Source organism: Elaeis guineensis, chromosome 6 (assembly GCF_000442705.2).
Source record: "Elaeis guineensis isolate ETL-2024a chromosome 6, EG11, whole genome shotgun sequence".
NCBI lineage: Eukaryota > Viridiplantae > Streptophyta > Magnoliopsida > Arecales > Arecaceae > Elaeis > Elaeis guineensis.
Genome location: NC_025998.2, coordinates 7,433,805 through 7,447,621, shown reverse-complemented (window position 1 = coordinate 7,447,621; position 13,817 = coordinate 7,433,805). Strand labels below are relative to the sequence as shown.

At 36.7% G+C, this 13,817-nt stretch overlaps 1 protein-coding gene across 1 annotated transcript in view; it reads left to right on the top strand.

The window, feature by feature from the left end:
• Positions 1 to 4,004, top strand: part of LOC105047430 (periodic tryptophan protein 2) — a gene marked incomplete in the record, with an annotated part of 7,259 nt that extends 3,255 nt beyond the window's left edge. The window contains 5 exon segments of the mRNA XM_073259039.1: positions 941 to 1,282; positions 1,399 to 1,626; positions 1,721 to 1,922; positions 2,412 to 3,168; positions 3,289 to 4,004. Of these exon segments, the coding sequence (XP_073115140.1) occupies positions 941 to 1,042 (102 nt within the window).
• Positions 4,005 to 13,817: the final 9,813 nt, after the last annotated feature.

Below are 13,817 nucleotides of genomic sequence, written 5' to 3'. Positions count from 1 at the left end.
TCTTCTTCAGGATCTAGCTGTCCACCCCATGTGCAAGATTGCTAAATTTTGGTTAAACTGAGGTTTAGTTTGAGTAGGAACCTCTCTCTCTCTCCCCCCCCTCCTCATGTCAATCATGGTTTTTCTTCTGGACTTGTCCTTTGTTCTGCTCAAGGATTTACATCTGGATGATTCCAGCCGGGTGCCACCAGACACTTCTCTCAAGGATTGGGACTTCAGAGCAAACCTAGTTGGTACTGGTCTAGAAGAACCAAAATGGTTGCATCCTTACTCCTAGGGTCTTGGGGTACATTTTTTCCCTTTTCTTATTTCCTCTTCATTCTTTTTCTTAGTTCTCATTGTAGTTCGTCCTAGTCCATCCCAACCCGTCCTAGTACCAAACCAACCTGCGACTAGACTAGGATAGGTACCATACTGGGATTTTAATCCTTGGTTCTGCACTTGCTAATGTAATTTTGTTACAAAACATGCAATTTCATATAGTTTGACCTTTCCAGGCATATCATAATATGTTTTAGACTTTCATGACACAAGTTTGATATTTTATACTTGAGCTACTTTTAGATTACACAGTCAATCGAGATAACAGGTAGATGGGACTTGGCAGTAGTTAGCTATGAGGAGTGACCTCGGAAGCTCGCTGGTGTGCAAACCATGATTTTCTTTAAATCATCATCCTATTTATAACCTGCAAGCTTTATCCTATCTTTGTGCGTTCAGCTTGGGATGGTTTAATTAAGGAAATCATATAAAGATAGTTTTCATTTTTTACAAGTCCTGGAGAAATGATATTCTTTCCGTTTTAATCCAATTTGAAATTCTTTTGGCAATAATCCAGCAATTTTTGTAATGCTGTACTATTGCACCATAATGATTTGCAGTGACCATTTTTACATTTTTCCTAAGCTGTGTGTCCTTTTGCTGTTTATATATATGTCAGGTATTGCTTAGGAGATTTCAAATTACTCGCAATCTCTCCCTGGATGGAGTTCTTGATTTTTTGAACTCTAAGAGGATGACAGATGCTGGTCCATTAGATTGATGATGATGAGAATAGTGATGTTGAAGAAGGGATTGACCGACAAACACGGAGAAGATAGGACATGATTTACCTGGATCGATGGCCAATCGTGGGCGGCCTGTCGTTCGTACAAAATGTTTGAAAATTTCACCAACAGGAAGATGTTGGGCTGCAGCAACTACTGAGGGAGTTCTTTTGTATTCTGTTGATGAGTCCTTTGTTTTTGACCCCACAGACCTTGACATAGATGTTACACCTGAGGTGCCAATTTGTTTAGACATTTGGATACTTGCTTCCACTTTATCTATTAAGTTGTGACCATATGATTATTTTGGTCATAACTGTGATTAACATATCTTATCCATTTGATCATATAGGCAGTGGATGAGGCTCTTGCTGAGGATCAAACACAGAGAGCATTATTGCTGAGTCTCCGCCTGAATGAAGACTCTCTAATTAAAAAATGCATATTTGCTGTGAATCCATCAGACATACCAACGGTGTCTTCAGCCATACCCTTCAAATATTTGCAGAGGTTAATTGAAGCATTTGCTGAACTTCTAGAAAGCTGTCCGCATCTGGAATTTATTCTTCAATGGAGTCAGGTTTGATTATCTGCTATATATTATGTGAGAGTTAAGCTGTTCAACTTTTGGTATACCTGCGTGCGCATGTCTAAATAACAATTGTACATTGCAGGAGCTCTGTAAGGCTCATGGTCATTTCATCCAGCAGAATTGCAGAAGTCTGCTTCCAGCACTGAAGTCCTTGCAGAAGGCAATCACAAAAATGCATCAGGATCTGACAGATACATGTTCTTCCAATGAGTATTTACTCCGTTATCTATGCTCTTCAGGCACCAAGATCTGATGGACGGTCGCTTGTGCTGACCCACTCTTAGGTACATTTTCTGATGAAATTTAAATTATAGTTGATTTGTAACTTTCTGGTCAATGCAAATGTTTTCTTAGATCATGTCTTCTTTTAGTGGTAGTAGTTTTATAAATTCATAATTTATTTTTCTAGGTTTTGCATGCTTTAAATTTCTCAGGCCGACCCTTTAAATTGTGTTTTGTTAAGATTCTTTTTGAACATTGGCTTATTTTGTCAGAATTCTATGACTTGTCATCTTTCTGATACTATTTAATTTTGCAATGTAATCCTCCCAAGACTAAGTCTCCAGTAGATTTGTCTGCTGTTCTGTGTGACTAATAAGAAACCTGCTTATGAATTTTACCAATGAACATGAAAATAAATGCATGCACCCACCTGCACGCTAGCTTTTTTCAGTTACTTTCTAGAGCTGCTGTCTTAGAAAGGAGCTGTCATATAATATATTTCTGAATCCCTGTTGACTAACCTGAATGTTGTTTGTCCCTTCTTACAATAGACCCTCATGTGGATTAATGACCAACTCCGCCCTCTTCTATACTCACATCAGCTGGTATTACAAGATCCAGGCCATGATCTGAGACCGATATGCCATGTCATCTGTTTTCATGACTTCTTGCTGAAATTCTTTGTCAGATTCATCAGAACTGATCTGCCGAGCGGAGGGTCTGGAATATGAGATCCATGATGCGAGAAGTCCTGAATGTTGGACTTGGAGCAACAGTGAATCTCTCCTTCCCTCAGCAACCTGGGTTCCAGATAATTTGATTCCGACCAACATCTGGTACCAAATTCAATTAAACTGTAATCGGCAACTATTCACCGTAACTTGCTACAATCAGCAAGTTGTTTGAGAGAATTAACTTAAATTATTATCTTTATAAGCAATTTATTTTGATGGTTGTGGTTCCTAAGAACAATCACGATGGCTGCATTTTGGATGACGGCTGCATTTTTCCGTGCCATGTCTTGGACCACAAACTTGTATCTGTAATTAATGAAATTTCAGAAGGTTATTTTGATAAATCCAGATATATTTATAAGCCGTGACATTCAAGGTCTTGCCCCGCTATCTAACTTGCAATAGTGAATTGCTGGGTAAGAAGCAGGTCTTGGAAAAAATGTGTGACTAATGGTATATGAACTGAGTGTGTGATGCCTTCAGTCTTGATGTTGTACCGACCTGCGCCTGCCACTCAAATGAAAAGAGGAAATAGGACATGCGATAAAGATCCAATGTAAGTTTTGGGCCAAAGGTACGATTTAAGTTAATGAAAACTTCTTTATTGATACTGATAATTGTTTGTATATAAGTTTGCCAAGAATTAAGGAGCGCTGATCAAGTTTGGTGGGAATTTGATTTTTTTGAACTGTAGGTAATTCACCTGGCTGTTTTATGGAGAAGTGGGAATACAATTTTTTCTCTTTTTTCAGTCAGAGATGGATTTTTCCTCAGTGATTCCATCCAGGTGATTTGTTAGCCGTGTCAGTGATTCCATCCAGGTGATTTGTGCAAGTGTGTGTGTGGAGAAACCATGATGAATAAAAGTGCAGTGTATTGGAGTTCAACCTTCCTGTGATTGAGAACCTTGCTGGGTTATAGCGATGCACATTGAAAATTAACGGGGATTTCTATTTTGACCGAGGATGGCAGTTTGCTGCACTATGTTCATGGACGGCATTTAACCAACCGATCAGGGAACACCATTTTTTGGTGAGTAATCAAAAAGTAAAATCTTATTGAATTATGACTCAGGGAATAAGCTTGAAGATGGTTGGCTAAAGATGTTATTCTGGTATGTGTAGCAGTAATTTATAATTTCTCTGGCATGAATCATAGGAATGCAATATGGTGTTTGAATTAATGAAGAATCCCCAATGTCTAGAAATATGTCGATTTATTTGTATATTCATTGGCCCTGTAGAGATAATAGAGGCTGTGTGTCCTTATTTGATGGATGCCCTGTTGGTCTAGAGAACCAGCATGACACTAGTTCATAGCTGATAACCGGACGTCCGGTTCTACAGCCGCGAGGGACTGTTGTTGTAATGATATTACCTTGATAATGAACATGTTATATCAGTTTTATTACGCAAATCTTACATTTTATAGAAGTTTGCACCTTGTGGGCTAGTAATGCCCGATAGGCCTATGATTAGGGAAGGCAATTGAAATTGACATACTGGGTGTCCGATTCGATCTAAATGGGATAGGTTTTACCCAACGTGATTAAAACCTGATGTAGGTATGGGTTCTAGGTCAAATGCTCGAAGTGGGTATAGATTTGATACAGGTGATGGTATACCCTATCTCAGATTTGATCTGATATAGCCATAATCTAATTTTTTCCTTTTAAAATTATAATTATTTTATAATATTTGTATGATGAATTTTTTATCTGATTTGATATGTTTTAAGATGGATATAAGATAGATACAGATATGAAATTTTTAATTGCAGGATGGATATGGATATTGGCCGATCCGATCCATATCTGACCCATTGCCTATGGTTCATTTTTAGTTTCTTTCCAGAGACATCGGGTTGTGAATTGTTATAATAAACTAAACTTAGTTACATACAGTTGAAGAATAAATCACCTCATAGTTTGAAACTTGAATTTTGCTATAGGATATATTGAATCCTGAAGCAAATTCATGAACAAGTATCATAATTTAGTATGTCTTCTTGGAAATATGTTATCTATGGGATCGCCTTCCAGGTTTTTTCTAAATTATGTTCAAGTTTGTTGTAAGATTCAGAGCATTCATCTAACTTGCATGCTTAGTTTGATTTTGGCTCTTCCAAGCTTCTTCAGTGTTGCTTTGAACTCATCCGACAGTTTTTCACTGTGCCTCAACACTTCATCTTCTTGCTGTGGTTGCTCGTGTAATTTGAGCCTGTAACGCAACCTGGGACTTGATTTCATCCATTTTTACATATAGACTAGTGTTAATGGTCCGAATAGCATCTTCCAACCATAGAGAAGCAGCTACAGGTCTTATTTACATCCATGATTGCACAGTCAAAAGTTAGCTGATGCAGAGATCTTCATAATGAGAGCACCTTGATAATGAAGTGATGGGAACTCAACTTAATGGTTCCTATCTGTCTCGGAATAAAGCTTTTGTATATATTGGTGCTAGACAGACTGCTATGAGGTCATTTTCTATCCAACTACCAAGTCTCTTCATCAGATGGCATGCCGACCCTAGATTCATTTCTATAAGCAATCAACAATCAAAACACTTTTAGAGCCCCTCCATTTCCTCAACGATCTATCGCTGCGCTGATGGTGATTGATGTTCCATCGCAGTCAAATTCCTGGTGGGCTCTCTTGTTTCCCAACCAAGCTGTGTGACTGTGACATCATTTTTAAGATCATGGACTTACAAACGAATCTTACACTCTAGTTTTACTCAGTCACCTTATTCTGCTTCGCCCTTCAGTCTCTCTAGAGCTGATAAATAAGCTCCTATTTATTCCCTTGCCTTATTCTACTCCCCATTGAAGGCTCTCAAGGGTACAATGAATCCTTGGGCCTCATTTAGCCCGACTCAGGGCTGTTCTTTAGGCTCGCCATGGACCTCTTCGGACGTGAGCCGAGTGCCAATTTTTAAGTATCTGTTTTCTCGTGTGGGGAGATGAAATAACCACGTCCGTGACAATGTACTGTACACTCTCTTCAATACGAAAAAAATGTAGCAACGTCCTGCCGTGCCAGCCCAAGGCATGAGATTTCGAACTATTAGGCAGACGAGATGGTTGCAACAACGGCAGTTATTTCACTTCTGGTGCATATGGATTTAGGCGCAGAATTCTTGTACGGTATACTGGGTGCAGCGCTTCGTGAAATATGCTGGCTCCCGTGGTCATTGGACCAAGTATATAATCGAAATTCGAAAAAATTATCTAATCTAGTACAATAAACATCAATTTCGATCGTTGAAAGATATAAATCTGATAGAATCATATTGAAGTTCGTAAAAAATCATTATTACAGTCGGATTCGATTTCTAATTTAAATCGATGAAGCCAGGGCATTAGTTTTCGATTCTACATTTTAATAATCGTATAAATCAACCCACCGATGTATATTTCTTAAACTATTTATTTTGGACAGCATTTTTAAATTTCAATACTTCATTCTAAAAAAAACCGCATAACTCTTTGAATTCATAAAAATATTAATGTTGAATTATTGATGGAAGCATATTAATTTGAGATAATTCTAAAGTAAAAACTTTCAGATGGATAATCTTCTCTTTTTCTATTTTATTTATACAGATTTCAAAAATAAATCTAAAATTTGTAACTTATAAATTAAATTTATTTGTATTAAATTAATAAAAAATAATAAATAAGCTTAAGCGAGATCAATATTGATTTAAAATTAATATTGAGTCAACATAAAGTCTAAATTGACACAACTCATTGAACCAGCTACAAATCGTTATTTGATTTAAACGGTTTATACATGATAAATAGTCAGCAGCGGATTGAATTTTTTTCAATCCAATTAAATTTGATCAGATAAAATTTTTTTCTCAATCTGATCAAATTCGATCCATACTGATTCTAACGATTGTTTTCATTTGGATCCTCTACCCACAATATAGTGCGAACCCTTGTCCGATTAAATAGTCGATCCCAGAACCGCCGATCCAGAACCGCGGTCGAGCGTGGTTTTTTTTTGGTCCTCCTGGTCATATCTTTTTCGTTGTCCCAGGATATTTTCATAAACTGCAGGAGATTCTCACTTCACATCAATAACATCTTTCTCTATTGTTCCAAAGCTGGTCTATTTAATTATCCAGATTTTTTTTTCATGATGTCCGAGGGCATGTCTATCCCATATATTAAAGCATATCCCTCCGCTCTCCCTGCATGCCATGTGGCATCTAATACGTCAGAATGACTGTGCACATACGTCAGATGTGGCAGGATTACATATATTTTTTTCTCGACTTTTTTTTTGCTTAGAATCCTTCAGATCTCTCACCATAGCCTGCCGTCAGACTCCATCGTCACCTTCCTCTCCATCATTACCGACGTCGACCATCCCTTTCGATCTTCTTCAGTGGTTTTTTTCCCATCATCTCCAAAAAAGAGATGCCAACGTCCTCCTGCTCTCCCACTGGTCTCCATCGTCGGTCTCCTCTCAATCCTCACTGGATCGGCTCCCCCCTCCAATCTCCCACCGGTGCTCTCCTTCTATAGATCTCCGATATAATAATAATAAATAATTATATTATAATATATAATAATATATATTGCTCGAAATCCTTCTAGATCCCTCGTAGAAGGTGAGGCACGGCAGGTGGAGATGCGAGGTGGAGCACGCAGTTGTAGAGCCGTAGGGGGACCTTTTTTTTTTTTCCCATGGACCACTGGGGACGGAGCTGCGGGGGTGAGGGGGTGGGGTTTTTTTTTCCTTTACGGACCAGAAGGTCTCCGCCAGCTGTGCCTCCACCCTACCTCGTGGCTCCATCGACCGTGCCTCCCCCCCCTTTGCGGCTCTGTCGGCTGCCGCACCCCGTCCCCCACCCCCACCCCCACCCCCGTGGCTCTATCGGCCATGCCTCATCCACTGCAAAGCGTGGGTGAAATCCTAGTTTTTCATTACAAGGCAAAATATTCTCTCATTGTATCAATAATATTTATCTGTATTGCTTCAAAGTATTGTTTCAAGAGATATTCTTTGTGCACCACGGCGGTGTAGAAAATCCGACGTAGAGCACACCGTCTTATTCGATTGGCCCACATAGTCACTATTTTCAACGCATATTTAATGTCTGCAGATCGATTTTTTCGTTTAAAGATTTTGTATGATGAAAATACACCTGTCATTTAAAAAAATTATGATATCCTGTGGCATAATATGGCCCAAGATGTCATGATATGACCTAAGATATCATAACATTAAAGAGATATTTTTGTCCAACCACTTTTCAATGCGCATTTAATGTCTGCAGCTTTATTTTTTTTTTTTTTAATTTTGAATGACAAAAAATTCTCTATTCTTTAGAAAAAATTATGACATCCCATGCATAGTATGACATCTTGCATTATATTATGATATCCTGTGAACAAAAATTATGATTTTTTAGACGTAGAATATCATAATATGAACGTAAATGTCATAATATGGACATAAAATGTCATAATTTTTCTAAGAATAGAGACATTTCATCATACAAAATTTTTAAACAAAAAAATCGATCTGCAGGCATTAAATACGTATTGAAAAATGATGATTATATAGATCAATCAGATAAGATGTATAATTCATATCAAATTTTTTATGCCGTCAGCGGTGCACAAAAAATTTCGTATAGTTTCAATTACAGATCGGAGAGGATTCTGGTAACTCTATTGAGTGTATGGCGGCCATCCTCCGCGTTGTACTACTTGATTGCACTAACTCTAATCGACCAATTATTTGCTCATAGTCCATGTGGTCGATGTTCTGCCGTCCAATTTTGATAGCTGACTCAATGCCGAGATACCTCCTTATGCCTAGCAAAACTTCAAAATGTAGAGTTGCAAGTGGATCAAGTAGATATGGTCCAGCTTGATTTGATTTGAACACGTTCATACCTAACTTTCTAAAGATTGGTTGGTCTCAAATCTAGTAAGTTATTTATGTCAAAACAATCTTTAAAAACATTGCCATTGTGCATCCAGACTCGGCCTGTGAGTACAAATTCTAGATTGAAATAAATTTAATCTAGATCATGACAGGCAGGGCAAACCAACTCGACCATTTTCTTCCTCCCCAACTCTTTGGCTTTGCGGTAGACGGTGGTTATAAATCAAGTTTCACTCATATTTTTTCTATTTTCGATTACTTTATTCATAAAATATGCATGGTATAATTAACTATTAAACAATGTTGATGTATTGGAGGTGGTGCAATCTGTCTTACATCCAAAATTTAAAGAGTTAATCAGCTCTATGTTTTATAATGCCTTCATTTGTTTATTTTAAGTAATTAGGGGAAAGGAGGAGAAATTCAGTGGCAATATTTGATATAAAAAGTTCTCTCTCTGAGTAAGTTTCTTCATAAATTCGAGGTATATCCAATAGTTGACTAATGATTCTCAAATGCTTGCTAATGAATCGATTAATAGGATTCTGCTTTGCATACTTGTGTTTTGAGCAAAAAAGTGGCAAGCCACCACTCATTTCATTAACATAACGAAATGGGAGAAATTTTGCATGCAGAAATCTCCTAGGGCTACTGTTTGTTGTGGTTCACCTATTTGAAGTCTTAGGTCGTAAACAATTTACATCCGAGAAGTTTCTCGGAGAAACACAGCGTGGATGACGTTGTTCCCAGGGAAAAAAAGTCCTCTGTTAAGCCTTTCAATGGAAGGGTTTGAATAATGTGGTGCATGGTCCCCTCAAAGATTCAAGAATCATGAGTTTGAGCCCCTAATAATATATCATTATTTACGCTCTGAAGCGTCTGAGGCCTTCTATATTAGATATCAATGCCAAACAGTTATCTTTATGTTTTGTAGCCTTTTTCAGGTGATTATAATAGTTTCCTTGCCCTTTTAAATGGCAATGCTCCACACTTACCTTTCTATTTTGTAGCCTTATTTTAGGTGATTAAGATGGTGCTATGATTTGCAACTCTTGTAGGATAAATATATGATCCGGTTTTACCAAACTTCCTATACAACTTGGAAGCTTCTTCCCTCTTTTTTAATTAGATATGCTGACGAAGATGTTTAATGATGTAGATGTGTTTTAATAATAAACTTAACCAAATCTGCTTTGCCCAATGCTGCTTGCTCTTTCTCTTTCAACAATACAAGCTAAGATAGCCTGTCACCTACTTATAAACACTGGCCCAACTCCAAAATCTCGCATTTAGACTAATCATTTTGGCTTTACTCTTTTTATGATCTGTCTAGCATCGGATGTTAACTGTATTTTAAAAGAAGTTGAAAGTGATTGGATGGATAATTTTTTTGATATTCTTTTTTTTTTTGCTACAAAAGGAGTTGAAAGTGACTCAAATTATAATTTGTTTGTTCTCCCACTTAGATTTAAATAACTCAATTTTGGTCTTTTTAAAATTTTCTTTTTAATAAATTTATTTTATTTGTTATTGATCCTGTTTATCATTAGGAGGAGAATCTTGCTCCTCTTATGGTCAAGGTTTTTATGGAAGGAAAATCTAGGATATGCATGCTAGATCAACAAAAAAAATTTTATGCAGTGAAAGAAAAACTAATCTAGCATGGATCTATAAGATCTTATCTCATGAGATTATATCTATCATATCCTTAAAATTCAAAGTAAAAAATAAATCTATTAAAGATATAAACATGAAGATCTCATCTTCACCTTAGCGTGGGTAGTTATTCACTGCGGTTTGATGATCGTGGATATCTTTTCAGATTCTTTGAAGAGCCGCACAAGTATCCGACCTTTATAGATATCCACGAAAATAATATAGATTGCTCATCTCTTGTTTCTTCTCCAAAAAACTAGCATGCATCACGAAAGGAAAAAGGAAGAAAAAGAGAGAATACATTCTCTCTAGACTTGGAGATGGAACGCCCAACACCTTGGGTGTGGAAATGGAGGACGCCCAACTCTTTGGGCATGGGGGTGTGAGGGAGAGAGAGAAAGGAGAGGGGCGTGAGGCAAGAGAGGGGGCAGTACCTTTTGGTTCTCCAGGTTAGGGTTTTTAGAGATCACATCTTAAGGCCTTTTTATAGATCTAAAAGAGTCCTATTTGCTTTAGAACTTTAATCAAATCAAATCTTTTTCTCATAAGGATTTTGACCAAATAAAAATCAACTCCCTTAAGAACTTTGGGGTGCCTCTCTCTTGCTCTTTTTGGCGTCAAAACAAGATGGGACGTGCGCCCCATCAAGCCCTCCTCCTTCTTGTCGCATAAGATCAAGTGGGGCACCAACTATTGGCGCCCCTTGGATCCAATCCAATTGGGCACGAGCTCAATCTCCTCTAAACTAAATTAAGATGGAAAACCAACTCTTGACAGCCTATTTAACATGCAATTGACTTGGTCCAATCCCCATCTCATAGGGATTCAAGTCTAAAAAAGATTTGAGTTTAACCATGTGCTAGCATAGTATTTCTAAACCCAATAGGATTTCACAAATTCTTAATTCAATTGAAACTATATGAGCCCAATTGCACAATCATAAACCAATTTTTTTTTGTGTGACTCCATAGATTCAATTCTGTCTGGTAGTAAGATATATTATGATCTCTATTAACAATATTATTGAAACTCCTTTCAATGGATTGGAATACTTTCAATTCAGCCAATTGAGAATTATGGATCATCGAAATAATTCTCATTGATCTCATAATCCACCAGTGATACTTTGCAGTATGTAGTGGCAGCCTAGCAGAACTGAATGAATGAACTTTTAAGTGCAGTTATCGTGTGATCCGATTCTTCTATTATGAGTCCCGATAAGATGAGGTTATGGATAACTTGTCAATCTGATCTTGTTATATGTAAAATTCAATCAACCTGAGTTCTTAGTAAAATCTTATGAAATTTTTTTCATCATTCACACTTGTCATGACCATAGACTTTCGAACTCAGTTTCATAATCCACATAGGACTTCTATTTTTCTATCAAGATCGATAGATTACATCTAGATATACATTCTATTTCTACAATGAACTTATTGCAGCCAACGTACATCTCAAGGCTTTATATGGTTAGGAGATCGAGTTATAGTATAGTCAAATTATAACAACCTCATTGTGAATAATCGAGGCATCGCAGATTAAAGAACTATCCATATTACTGCAGCATTGAGTATGTCACTAATGAGAAGATAGATATCTAAGTGACTACTCATATTGATTACGCTTGGTACCCTGATTATCTAACAATCACTTGCACTCTCGTTCTAGTATCTTCATACTGTAGACTTGAGACTCATCTATCCCTAAGCGAAGTGATCCATGCACCAATCTATCCAGATCAATCATCATCCCCATGATGATCTTACGATCGGAAGTAATTTATGAATTAACCATCAATGATACATGCCTTAAATTTTTAATCTTTGAGAATATGTATCATCATCTTGTTAATTCATTGGAATGAATCATAGACACATCACACAATATGAAAGAAAAAATAATCTAAATTTTATGTCATTGATAAGTCAAAATTATAAATTATGTCCTTAGAAAGATTATATGTGTCAGTCTAGTTGACTTCTAAGACATATATCTAATAATTTTTTACTTGTACTAAAGTCAATTGACCACAAATCTAAATTTCATCTTCTTAAGGTGAACTTCAATCTTTTGTTGGCTCAGCTGCTTCATCAGTGGATCAGCCACGTTATCAGTGGTGTCTACTCTTTGTACCTCTTTGTACTTCTTTTTGAGGTAATTATAGATGAGATAGAATCATCATTTTATATGCTTGAATTTCTGATGAGACTTCGACTCCTTAGCAAGCGCTATGGCATCATTGTTGTCGCAATAAAGGAGAATGATATCTGATGGCATCACACCTAGTTCCGTAACAAATTTGTGAATCAGAATGCGTCCTTAGCAGCTTCCAACGTGGCGATGTACTCTACTTTCATGGTGGAATCCGTTATGATAGGCTGCTTGAATTTTTTCAACTATAGCACCACCATTGCATAAGAAAATACTGTCTGATATCAACTTTCGATCATCAATATCATACATAAAGTCCGACTCAGTATATCCTTGCATCCTCAACTTTCCTCCTTCAAAGATCAAGAACATATCGTTAGTTCTTCTCAAATACTTCAGGATATATTTCATAGATGTCCGGTGCTTTCCATCCGAATTCAACTAATATCTACTCGTGACACTCACAGTATAGGCTATATCAGGTCATGTATATAGTATGACATACATGAGGCTCCCTATAGCTGAAGCATAAAAAATTTTGCTCATGCGTTCTATCTCTTTCGATGTACTGGGGCACATCTTCTTGGAGAGATGAATTACATGCCTCAAGGGCACAAGTCTCCTTTTAGAGTTTTTCATACCGAACCTTTTTAACATGTCCTCTATGTACAACCTCTGTGAAATATCTAACATCCTTTTAGATCTATCTCTATAAATCTTGATCTCTAAAATAAATGATGCTTCCCCAAGGTCCTTCATAGAAAATTTTTTAGACAACAATAATTTGATTGAAGTCAATATGGGAACATCATTTCCAATTAGGAGGATGTCATCCATGTATAGTATGAAAAAAGTGACAGCACTTCTACTGATCTTTTTGAATGCACACGGTTCCTTCTTATTCTTGATGAAATCAAGTGATTTGATTACAATATTAAAATGAATATTCTAACTTCGAGATATTTTTTTAAGTCTATAAATGGATCTTTGTAATTTGCAGACTTTGTGATCTCCATCACTGAAAATGAAATCCAAAGACTGCATTATATAGAATCTTTCTCAAAATATCCATTTAAGAAAGCTATTTTCACATCTATCTATCATATCTTATAATTGTGATATGCTACAACGACAAAGCAATGTTTGAATGAATTTCAGTATGGCCATTGGTGAAAAGATATCCTGATAGTCAATGCCTTCGTATTGACTATAATTTTTTACCACGAGCCTTACCTTAAAGGTTTCTATCTTTCCATCCGAATCAATCTTTCTCTTGTAGATTCATTTACATCCAATAAGTATAATACTTTTTGATGGATCCACTAAGGTCTAGACTTGGTTTGAGTGCATTGAGTCAATCTTTGATTTTATTATCTTTAACTATTTCTCGAAGTCGATATCTGATATCATCTTGTTATAGGTCTTGGAGTCATCCCCATGTACCTCATTTTTCGTGAAGAATATTTTCTCTATATCCTCTGTGATAATACCTAAGTATTTAT